The following is a 12,761-nucleotide window of genomic DNA, read 5'->3' as shown; positions in this document are numbered from 1 at the left end:
CCTCTATTTCAGAGATTGCTCCTGTGTGCTTGGGCTACACTGGCTCCCAGTACGTTTCCAAGCACAATTCCAAGTGTTGACCTTTAAAGCCCTAAACGGCCTTGGGTCCAGTATACCTGAAGGAGCGTCTCCACCTCCACTGTTCTGCCCGGACACTGAGGTCCAGCACCGAGGGCCTTCTGGTGGTTCCCTCACTGTGAGAAGCCAAGTTACAGGGAACCAGGCAAAGGGCCTTCTCGGTAGTGGCACCCTCCCTGTGGAATGCCTCCCACCAGATGTCAAAGAGAAAAATAACTACCAAACTTTTAGAAGACATCTAAAGGCAGCCCTGTTTAGGGAAGCTTTTAATGTTTAATAGGTTATTGTATTTTAGTGTTTTGTTGGAAGCTGCCCAGAGTGGCTGGGAAACCCAGCCAGATGGGCGGGGTATAAATAAAAAATTATTATTATTATTATTCCTTCCTCATTCTACATACATTCTACCAGCATAGGTTGTGAAGTCTGAGCTAGCCCTCATTTAAAATTACATATCTCTCCAAGTAAAAGATACAGGTTTTTTAATTTCTCATATGTGATACAAACCAGATTCTGAGCATGTTGTTGTCAGCAAGCCCTTGGTTTAAAAGAGACAGAGAGCTAAAAATATCTACCCAAGACTGACTTCTTCCAATACTAGGTCTGATAACTAATGTTGACATTATATTAGTCACATTTTTTAAAGGTGTAGCAGCCAGAAACAGCTCAAGCAACCAGGAAATGGCTGAAGAGACACACCTCTCTGCAATGTGCAATGGTCAAAGGTGAGGATTACATCCAACCATTGCAAGACGTCTGGTAATTTTCCAGAGTTCTGCTATCTTATGCATGTCTACTCAAAGGTAAGCTTCCCTTAATTGAATACTGCGTCTTCAAGGTGCCCCTTCCCTCGCCCCAGTCATAACAAAGCAGTACAAGCTCAGCATTTGGTCCTTTGGATAATTTCTTGTGTGTGTTACACAAGTAGCTAAATGCAGCGCCAAGAGGCAATCCTAGATTTGCACCTTCAAGGGTGCTTTTAAAATAGTTTGGAAATGGCTGTTTTCGTTTTGGACCCATCAGCTTTCTTGGTGGAGACTGGGGGCTGCCTAATGTAGAAAATTAATCCAGGGGAGCTGTGAGCAAAGTCACTTGTGCACAAAGCAGAGATAAGCTTAAGTATTATTGGTAGCTGGCTTTCTTAACCAGAAAACTAACCACACGGGACACAAAGCAGAATGTTTGCAAACAAAGTTGTGCTGGGAGGGTTGAGAAGGCCAGAATCATTGACCTTTGGGGGGGGGAGTGAAGTTTTGGGTATGGCATGATGGGGGGGGAGGCTTTGCAGCAGCATATATTACAGACATATGCTCTCCACTTCCTTGAATGGTTTTGTTTCCTCTGAATGAGAGTGTTATTAATGGTGTCTGTGTGATAACCATTTTATTTACAAATATACATGCAGACCATGTTGGATGCAAAGTGACACACCTATAGGAGGCAACAAGGTTGCCAAATCTGCACCAGATGCTCAGGAAAGATCCTGCACCCTTGGGTGCATCATCTTCAACCAGCTCACAGTTCTGTGCCTGCAGTCTCTTGGCTCCTACAAATGCAAATGACAAAACTGGTTCCAAACTCATTTCTTCCCTCCCTTAAGTTCTGAAGACTACAATCCATGTGCCCTTGCATGGTAGTAAATCCCACCAATTTGGTGAGGATTTATTCTGAGTTTACTTGTATATGATTGCACCGGAAGCGTGGTGTCACCTCCTCAAAATCTGCATGCTTATTTTAAAGGCAAAAGAGATTCCCAGCTATCAGGGAAATAAGTCTGGTCATTAAACATTAAACTTCTTTTGTTAGATTACATTGATTTGTTTAGTCTGGCTTTATTAGAAACCGTTACCATGCAAATGATAACACCCACCCACCCACCCTAGTAAGGTCTTTTCTATTTGGTCACAACAGCTCCCACAAACTAGGGGAAAGATGGACACAAATAGTAAAAAACAAAACAAAATTAAAATTGTGTCTGATGTAGGTAGAAGTTAAGGGTGAGTTGTGGGTCTGAAATATTTGAATATTATTGGTCTATTACCCAATCCAGGACATGTGATTTCATAAAACTTGAGCCAAACTTTAAGGCATGTGCTAAATGTTAAATACTTTTTTAAAAAACAAAAACAACTCTGAATCAATATAAATACTTTAAAAAAAACTACCAAGAAAAATTTGTTCCATTGTTCACATTGAGGGTGCAATTATACAAAGAACCCTAAGTAGATGCACAACTGTTATGGTATGCTTAAGGACAAACGTAGTTTGGAAGGTGAGTCAATTAATTTGTGCAAGTTTGTAATTGTTCACATTGCAATTGGTAACTCACAACTAAGCGCATGGAATGCTGCAGTTTTATCGCATGCAGAAGTCTGGCACCTATTGAACAAACTAGCCACCTATTCCCATCCAACCTGCAGTGGGTAGCAAATAACCAGCCACTAGGAAAGTCTTCCACAGCCTTGCCTCTGGCAGATAGGTATGGGCAAATCTGTCCATTTCTGATTCCCGTTTCTCACTATTTCCAATTTTAAGTTCAGTTCTCCACATTCCCACATCAGCTTGTAATTCTTTTTGTAATACAAAAACTCCTTATAAAAATTTATCAGGTTTGTAGTGTGAATTTATCCTGACGTACACAAGTTTGTATGCCATTTCCCCTAATACACTCATTTTGGCAAAACATTTTTTCCTAATGTAATGAATTGCATGCTATTGTCACTAATATGCGCATTTTTATACACCTTATAAAATTGTAAAACTCACCCCCCTAAAAAAAAAGTTATTTGGAACAAGTGAAAAATAAGTGTGAGGTCCTTCTCCCTTAAGGTTTTAGACGCTGTTTCTTGAGTGAAACAAGGCAGTGTACTGTATTAAAAAGACAAACCAAAGGGCCTTGGGACAGCTAGGTGCTACATACGCCACACAGTTTTCTCAGTTTTACCACTATCTTAAGATAAGTTTTGGCCTCCCTGATTATTTCTCTGAGTTATCTGTCTGGGAGACACTGCCACATTCTACTTTCAAACAATGCCTTCCCCATACTTACCAGAGAAGATCCACTTAATTTCCTTGTAGCACAAATTTGCTCCCAGGAAGAATTGGACAGTTTTGTACACTATATATTGTTTGTTGCTCTTTGTATACTTCCTCAATGGAAATGTTTTTGAAGTAAAATTACGGTAAATAACACTTCCTTTTTAAAATAATGCATTGATACTTGATATCTGATGGCTGCCATGTTTGGGCTCAGCTGCCTAAATAATTTGATAAATTTGCTTGTGGCATCTTGCAATGGCAACTATTTACAATAAACAGCCTGTCTCCCTCCAGCAACTGGTTTTGTTAGCTGGTTTCTGTACAGAATGCATCCTTTCCCCATGTTTGCAATGGTTTCGTGGTTTTAAGCAACTCTTGTGTTTTCCAAAATTTGTCTATCATCTCCTACGTTTAGATATTTAAGCTACAGAAAAGGTCCATGTGCAAATACACAATACAATTTCTTCATAGCAAAGAATGAAATGATAATAAATCACAAGGTGGACGTGATGGGAAAAGTGCTATATTATATTAACAGATATGGAAGACACTTGGAAGGCATTAGTTTAAAGGTTCAAATAGTTTCACAGGAGGCCTTTGTCAATGTTTAAGTAGCTTTAGAGGTAATAAACTGATTATTTTGATTATAGGGTTATGTGATAACAACTCTGAGAGGCAATAATATTTCTTAATTTTCTGCAGAAATCCCCCAATTTATATCAAATAAAATAATAATGAAGGGTTTAGCATAGTAATCCTAATATGAAAATCCTGGAATTTCTGGATTATTTTTCAGTAACTTGCATAAAAATGCTAATTTTGCAATCTCATCCACCTCTTCAAATGTCAAATAATCAGTAAACATCAATCAAGCAAGAAAAGAAAAAAAGCCACAGACATAAATGAATCAACACAAAGGATACAAAATCATTAAAAGGGTGAACCTAAGCACTGAGCTATCAGAAAAGACGACTCACCTGTCTGTCAGCTTGCTTGCTGAGAGTGCCTCTTAATGCTTTTGACTGCTCAGTTATATCTGTGTCTATGATCCAGGAAGCTGATAAGCCTCCTTAGAACACTGCTCAAAGCACAATGATTGGCTCCTCTTGACCCACATCTACTTTTTCGTATTCAAAGTACAATTACACTCCAGGTAGCACTGAGCTGCAAGTGGGATATGTATATTTTTCCAGCACTCCTTCTCATACCTAAGTTCAGTCAATCTTGATTGCAAGAGAGAACACAGAAGTTCTAGAACAGAAAGAACCCTATCCATACTGCTCTACTCAACAGATCCTGTTTGCCTGTTTCGCTCCCTGACATTTTAGAACCAGTGTTATATTTCTAGAAAAATAAGTGCTGCGCTTGTTCTCTTATAACGGCACTGGTGCCCACCTGAGAGGTGACAGAGCTGAGTTCCAGCTGAAAAAAAGCCTTGTGTAGAAGCATCTCTGTTCAAGTGAATGTGCTTCAGATAAATGTGCTTTATTGATAAAATGAGAAACAACCAAGATTAGCCAATTTCTGTTAACTTTTAAAAGGTAGCTCCTTGATAGTGGTCTCTTCCAGATAGCCTGTTTACTGCACATTCAGCCAGTATGGTGTAGTGGTTAAGAGCGGTGGACTCGTAATCTGGTGAACCGGGTTCGATTCCCCGCTCCTCCACATGCAGCTGCTGGGTGACCTTGGGCTAGTCACACTTCTCTGAAGTCTCTCAGCCCCACTCACCTCACAGAGTGTGTGTTGTGGGGGAGGAAGGGAAAGGAGAATGTTAGCTGCTTCGAGACTCCTTCGGGTAGTGATAAAGTGGGATATCAAATCCAAACTCCACTCCATCCTGAAGGGTTAACCCCAGAAATTGTGTAGAGGCTATATAGCATCATGGATTCAAATTGCAGGAAAAGAGATTCTAATTAAACATTTCTGACATTGAGAACAGACTACTATGGAAGGTGGTTGACTCTCCGTCAGTGGAGGTTTTTTAAACAGATTCTGTCACGGATTCTTTAGCTGTGATACCTGTATTGTGGGGTTGGGCTAGATGACCCTTGGGATTCCTTCCAACTTTGCAGCTCTATGAGTTTATGTATAGTGACTCCCATGTAGTCTTTGCGTTCTGGTCCCACCAGCTGCTGCCATGTAGCCCCTCCCTTCCACCAGAATAACAGGAACCTGCAGCATACTGTGAAGATGATAAAAGTGTTATTGTACTTCTTCACACAGCACACCGTTAAACTGTGGAACTCACTTCCACAGGAGGCAGTGATTTGCACTGACCAAGGTGACTTCAAAAGAGAGGGCTGTTGATTGCTACTATCCATTCCACTTTATGTCAGTGGAAATATGTCTAAAGAAAGTATCTAGGGCGTGGAGTTCATAGACACCTTCCACAAGGTATTTTTATGCATAACAGTAAAAAACGTGTTGTAAGGTTATATAACCCTTATCTTTCTTTTACGTAACAAACAAGCTGTAAAATGCAAACAGCCCAGAATTGATGGGCAAGGGAGAAGCAAGATTATGCGGATATAACTACCATGTCATTTAACATTTGCAATCTCCTTGTGGTTGGGTGTGTTCAGAACTTCCACTGGCATCAAAGCTGCCAGAAAGAAAACTAACTGTTTTGTGCATTGGAGCACTCCTCCCCAACTTTAAGTCCCTCAATATTTAAGTCCCATCATCTTTGACTATTGGCCATGCTGGCTAGAGCTGATGGCGACTGTAATCCTGCAACATCTGGGTACCCAAGTCTCGGGAAGGCTGCATTATGAACAGGGTGGTCGCCTATTTCTGGCAAGCTTCAGAAACTCCTAATAGGGAATTGCTGGGGTGGCAAAGCTTCACCCATTGCATTTTGGCCTATTGTTCAAGGCACAGAGCCTCTGCCAGGAGACATGGGGACAACCTGAGTTTTAAAGGTTTGGTAAGGATCACCTCTCAAGAACAGAGAAGACAGAATGTAAGGCTACTTTAAGGATGTCTGCATTAGGCCATCTAGAGCTCGTTCCTTGAAGTTTCCTTGAAAACACACACAGCCAGTTCTAACCCATTATGGGACACTGATCTTGTATTTGTCATTGTGTGTACTGGCTTGCCTCCCAAGTAGTCTAATGAAAATTATAACCATTTTCCTTGCACAGAGAGCACTTCTCAATGTAGTCTGTTCCTCCGCCAAATAGCCTTTTTTTCTAATGTCAACCTGCACTTCACTTTCTTGCAGTTCTCACCCCACGGGCTTTAGTCCTGCCCTGTGAAGCAACAAATGCATCTTTAACAACCCTTCAAATATCAGAGGACCCCTGTCATGTCCCCCCTTGATCTTCTCTTCTCCACACTAAACATATCCAGCTCTTTCAACTGTTCCGCATAGGACTTGATTTCCAGACCATGCTAGTCATCCACTTCTGGACACCTTAGTTTGCCAAAATCCTTCACAAAATACAGCACTTAGAAGTGAGAATAGTACTTTGCATGTGGCCTGAGCCATTCAATAGAAAGTGATGCTGATAATGTAACCTAAGATAGAATATGAAATACCACTTACCATAATTGGCATATCACTCAGAGTGTGGGAACAGTGGGCGGAAACAGACAATATACAGTAAAACTGTAGGCTGTTAGAAGGCTGCTACTCAAACACAGGCAAGCTAATAAGCAAGAAGGGCAACTTTTCATATTTGTTGTGACGATAATGCCATCTATTTCTTTTAACAAGAATGGGAACTTTGGATACTGCCTGGAAGTTCTGTTTAGTCTCATGACTAATAATGATCATATTGTATTCCTGTGAATTTTTACTACCCCTTTTGCTGTCTTATTCTAGATTAGATCCAAAGAGGACGGGCTCCAAGTGGACTTTTTGCACATGCCCCATGTAATTGCATCTTTCCTTTTGATTCTTCAAGGCTCTTAGACCACAAGCCATAAAACTACAGTTAAGGTACAGATTAGAGTCCAAGGGCACACACACAGATGCACACACACTGCTATACTCTGTGCACTTAACCACCTTGATAAGCTTTGGAGCCTATCAGTTTTGAATTAATTTTGGAACTAAATGACAAGAGATCTGTTTTTATTGTACAAATGAATGTCACCTACTGGTAGGCTGATATATAGTGTTCTGAATTTGTGGGTGCCTGATCTCTCTAATCTGTGGATCTAGCAAATGTTAGAATTTAATCGAGGTTTGGGGTGTTAAGACGGGCGCCAGACCCCTCTAATCCTTAGATCCAGTACCGTAAGTCTTAGAATCTAATCAAGCCAAGGTAGCTTCCAGTGAGGTGATACCCTGGGTAGTATACCATTAAGGGGGTTAAAAGTGTAATTGTGTTTTATTATCTGTTTATGATTGTGTGTGTTCTAATGCCTTTTCTAACTTGTCTGTTAATTTTCTACAAGGAAACTGTATTTTGCTGTTTGTATGTACATCCGGGGACAGATGTCTTGGTTGTTAGGAGTTTGTGGGTGCCAGGCCCCTCCAATCCCTGGATCCAGCAAACGTTAAAATCCAATCAAACCAAGCTAGCTTCCTCTGAGGTGATAATGTGCCATTAAGGGGGATTAAGTGTCTCTGTTGTTGTTGTTTAGTCGTTTAGTTGTGTCCGACTCTTCGTGACCCCATGGACCAGAGCACGCCAGGCACTTCTGTCCTCCACTGCCTCTCGCAGTTTGATCAAACTCATGCTAGTAGCTTCAAGAACACCATCCAACCATCTCATTCTCTGTCGTCCCCTTCTCCTTGTGCCCTCCATCTTTCCCAACATCAGGGTCTTTTCCAGGGAGTCTTCTCTTCTCATGAGGTGGCCAAAGTATTGGAGCCTCAGCTTCACGATCTGTCCTTCCAGTGAGCGCTCAGGGCTGATTTCCTTCAGAATGGAGAGGTTTGATCTTCTTGCAGTCCATGGGACTCTCAAGAGTCTCCTCCAGCACCATAATTCAAAAGCATCAATTCTTCGGTGATCAGCCTTCTTTATGGTCCAGCTCTCACTTCCATACATCACTACTGGGAAAACCATGGCTTTTACTATACGGACCTTTGTTGGCAAGGTGATGTCTCTGCTTTTTAAGATGTTGTCTAGGTTTGCCATCGCCTTTCTCCCAAGGAGCAGGCGTCTTTTAATTTCGTGACTGCTGTCACCATCTGCACTGATCATGGAGCCCAAGAAAGTAAAATCTCTCACTGCCTCCATTTCTTCCCCATCTATTTGCCAGGAGGTGATGGGCCCAGTGGCCATGATCTTCGTTTTTTTGATGTTGAGCTTCAGACCATATTTTGCGCTCTCCTCTTTCACCCTCATTAAAAGGTTCTTTAATTCCTCTTCACTTTCTGCCATCAAGGTTGTGTCATCTGCATATCTGAGGTTGTTGATATTTCTTCCGGCAATCTTAATTCCGGCTTGGGATTCATCCAGCCCAGCCTTTCGCATGATGAATTCTGCATATAAGTTAAATAAGCAGGGAGACAATATACAGCCTTGCCGTACTCCTTTCCCAATTTGGAACCAATCAGTTGTTCCATATCCAGTTTTAACTGTAGCTTCTTGTCCCACATAGAGATTTCGCAGGAGACAGAGATGATCAGGCACTCCCATTTCTTTAAGAACTTGCCATCGTTTGCTGTGGTCAACACAGTCAAAGGCTTTTGCATAGTCAATGAAGCAGAAGTAGATGTCTTTCTGGAACTCTCTAGCTTTCTCCATAATCCAGCGCAAGTGTCTCTGTAGGAGATGGCAAATGGGTGGGGCTCCTCCCTCAACTCCCAGATAGTGAGAACAAAAACCAGAGTTGAGGAGTGATGTGACCTAGAAGCAAAGTGGCAGGCAGAGAGAGATCTCTTGGTTTGCTAATGCTGTGAACTCTTCCGTCATAGGCTCAGGTTGTATATATGCATAAATAAATTATATGTCCCAAAGACATCATAGTCTCCACTGTGCCTCACTTCTAAAAGTAAACATGAACGCTGGGTAATATTCCCACAGCATGGGGAGCTCCTTGAAGGCATCAGCTGATTTGCTAGGTGGTATGGTGGCAGCAGGAGGAGAATCCTCACAGGCTCTTGGGGAAATCTTGGGGGGGGGGAGCAGAATGCCGCTTCACTTTTAAAAGAACCGCACCCTTCCTCTTTTCCTCATTTAGATGAAACTTTCCCAGCAACTGTGCCACAAATATAGGTAGGTGGTTGTTGTTTTGAAAAAGCTTGCCATATTAATCATTGTGGCATTCAGTTACAAAATTTAAATATATTTTCCTCCATTAATTGCACCTCTATTGAAAGGACTCCTGGTGATTTTGGTAAAGACTTGTAATCTTTTTAAACTTTGTCTCCTCAGACAACCCAGTAATTGAGAGGTAAAGACACAGAACTATTTTTCTAAGGGGATATTTATTACTTATGAAAGTAATGCTGTGGACTGAAGTCCTCTATTTATCTACAGAACAAGTATAGCACAGAACACACTGTGCTCAACTTAACCCTATTGTTCCACCTACACGTAATAGGGTGAATGAGGGCAGCCTCATTTTTAATCAGTCAGCTGATGCACTGTCTGATTTAAAAAAGGCACCATCTGGCCCCATCTCCATCCAACTAGACCCCATTTTCCTAAAAAGGAAAGGATAAACCAGCCATTTTAACATCTCAGTGCACCTAAGATAGGGAGGGGGCAGAATATAGATCAGGGTCTGCTGGTCGATACCTGCTGAATTTTCAGCAAAGTGTTACTGAATCACCTGTGTTAACAAAAGAAATAATCTAGACTGCTTACCTAAACTAGGCTGCTGCAAAGGTTAATCAAGAGTGGATTTACACGTGAAAGGACCTTAAGTCCAGTACAGTGGTACCTCAGGTTACATACGCTTCAGGTTACACACTCCGCTGACCCAGAAATAGTGCTTCAGGTTAAGAACTTTGCTTCAGGATAAGAACAGAAATTGGGCTCCGGCGGCGCGGCGGCAGCAGGAGGCCCCATTAGCTAAAGTGGTGCTTCAGGTTAAGAACAGTTTCAGGTTAAGTACAGACCTCTGGAACGAATTAAGTACTTAACCCGAGGTACCACTGTACTGAAAACTAATTCCTAGGTTCAGAATGAACTCCAATGCATTATCTTATTTCATTCTGACCGCATGTTTCTTAGTTATGGCTCAGGTTGGCCGATCTTCGGGTTCTACTTTTTAATAAAGAAGTCAAGTAGCCCAAAACAATCCTGAAGTCTGCCCACTCCTCCTGACCCACAAAACCTATTTGTGGCTGCAAGCAGTTCCAACATCCTCTACCACATTTGTGGAGACGTTCAAGAAACAGAAGGAAATGCTGCATGAAGAAATTCAGTGAGAGTGCAGAGATGCTGCGGTACAACAGTTTATAAAGCCGGCCTCCTCTTTGGTTTTGTAAACATGAAGATCAAGGTCACTTCAGGAACAATTCATGGTCTGGTGTACATCCTCCTCCAAGGATGCACCATTTAACACCCACCCAAGCTGAGTGATCTGCCTTAGTGCAAATACATTAGGCGCATCTGCCAAAGACAGAGGCAATACCGTATGTACCTCTGTCAATCCCATCAGATTAAGGGCTCCAGGATCAATTTCTAAAGACTTGGACTAATTAAAAAAACCAAAAAACACACACACAAAAACCCTCCACAGTAATGTACTCCCAACTTGGCAGACCAGACAATGCTACAACCAGTATTACAACCGCACAAGCAAGAATTAGCTTCCATTTCAGATTTCATGTATATGGGCATATGGATATTGTTTTCTGGATACCCAATCCTGCTTGTTGTTAAAGACTCCAGCACAAACCAGACACAGGGCCTGGTTGAAGTTTGATAACAATAACAAACTATGCAGTCTAGTTAGTTTGTCAGAAATGAAATAATTTTTATTTAGCTTTTTTGGAACAAAACTTTTAGAAACATATGGATTTGCTTTCTTTATAATGCTAAAATGCTAATGCTTGGTGATTACAATACTGAACAAAATATTGGACAACGGGTATTTCATCTGCTATATAAACTGGACCAAACTGAATTTACACTAAGAAAGCATCTAGAGGTAAGTTTTATATATAAATCTGAGTTTTCTACATGAAACCAATGTTCTTATGCACACTTCACTGAATGTTTGATTGTAGCAAGAGGGTTTTCTGACATAAAACACAAGTATAGATAGAACGGCAAAAAACAAAACAAAACAAATCACAGTATCAGTATCACGCTTCTTAAAAGTTTCCAGTGAAAATTAGAGGAAGTCGCAGAAGGGAAAACGACATCAATTCAATTAAACAAATTCACCTGAGTAAATGAAGAGCCAAATGTGTTTCCCGTATCCCCCATAAAGACTAAGGGGTGTGGCATTAAACACCCCCAAGCCAAACATAACACAACATTAGCTTACTCATGTGCAAAGTAGAACAGAAGCTGGCGTAAAGCAACACAATATAACAAATGTAGACATACTTCTAGCTAAGAATCATCATTAAGACTTTCCATGAAAAATTAGGGCATTTGTTAAACTTTCTTTGGCCTACACAGGGTAGCTATTATAGAATAATTTTGGTGTTCAATAGTCTATTAGCCAAATTGTCCAAGGTTAGGTTAATGGAAATAAAAACTCTCCATATTACACCTGGCAGAGTCAATGACCTAAAGCAATGGAGAATTTAGTGTTCTTTGATGTTGCTGCTGTACATCTGTTTACCTTATGAGCAACGTGCAGACAATAATCCAGACTGTAAATTGGCAACACAAAGAGATAATTTGCAGTGTGGCTGAAAAAAACACTGTATCCACTTACAAGTGAAAAAGCAGTGTTGAATTATTTCCTTGCCCTGCCCCATCTCCATGATTTTCCCAGAGTGCAGAAGAGGATATCAAACATCTAGTAAGGGAGAACTGAAGGCCTGGATGTTATTTTGTGTGTTTTCAGTACAGAAGACAGGAGCCTCGACACCTAGCAGGTTGTAACGTGAATGAGATGCCTAAGGTTGCAGCTAGGCCTCCCAAGCCTGCAACACTAGTGAGGAAGAGTTTGAAGGTACATTGCACTCATGAAAGCAGGAACGGTGTGCTTTGGGGAGAACCCCATGTGGCCACTACCAGAGACATTAACGGTTTGGTCACCCCAGCCATAATTGCTAGTTCCTCAGTTCTGGGTTCTGCAACTCAGCTGTATCACAGCAAAAGAGAACCAATCTTTGTGGAGGAGACAACCTCTCACTGAACAGCAGCAATCCTGGTGACTACCATAAATTCAGTTTGGGTTACTTTTTCAGTGTGCTCCTTAACACACTGGAAGTTATGACAGCAGAACCTTGCTTACAACCCATGTGGTTCCACTAATGATGCTTGGTTTATTTGGTTAGATAAAACAATCTCAATTTGATTTTATTTTTTTAAACAAAAATGGGGAGGGGGGGAAAGATACTTAAAACCCTAAAAGCTACTGAAGCAGCTGCCACCAATGTGCTTCTTGAAATTAGGTTGCCTTTCTTCGTCGTTCCTGGGCAGTCACAAAGTTGAGTAAGTCGATTGCTGTGACAACACCAAAGACCATTTGCTTTTTGCTGGATTGGCCATTGCTGTGATCTATAGAGGGGAGAAGAACATGACAAGGCATAAGTTGAGGAACCAAACCCTAGC

At 41.3% G+C, this 12,761-nt stretch overlaps 2 protein-coding genes across 9 annotated transcripts in view; both read right to left on the bottom strand.

The window, feature by feature from the left end:
* The window catches only part of LOC308588659 (cystathionine beta-synthase-like), a 32,671-nt gene extending 28,481 nt beyond the window's left edge, over positions 1-4,190 (bottom strand). The window contains exon 1 of the mRNA XM_081197187.1: positions 4,092-4,190. The gene's annotated coding sequence lies outside the window, so the exon portion shown is untranslated. The remainder of the gene's footprint in view (positions 1-4,091) is intronic.
* A 6,786-nt stretch (positions 4,191-10,976) lies between these two features.
* LOC308588656 (cystathionine beta-synthase-like) overlaps positions 10,977-12,761 on the bottom strand; it is a 41,100-nt gene continuing 39,315 nt past the window's right edge. For all 8 annotated transcript variants that reach the window (XM_081197174.1, XM_081197176.1, XM_081197175.1 and 5 more), the window contains one exon: positions 10,977-12,707. In XM_081197174.1, coding sequence (XP_081053300.1) covers positions 12,598-12,707 — 110 coding nt within the window. In that variant the 3' untranslated portion in view covers positions 10,977-12,597. The remainder of the gene's footprint in view (positions 12,708-12,761) is intronic.

The sequence above is a fragment of the Podarcis bocagei genome (assembly GCF_964188305.1).
Source record: "Podarcis bocagei genome assembly, chromosome: 6".
NCBI classification, from domain to species: domain Eukaryota; kingdom Metazoa; phylum Chordata; class Lepidosauria; order Squamata; family Lacertidae; genus Podarcis; species Podarcis bocagei.
This window is presented reverse-complemented; position numbering and strand designations above follow the sequence as displayed.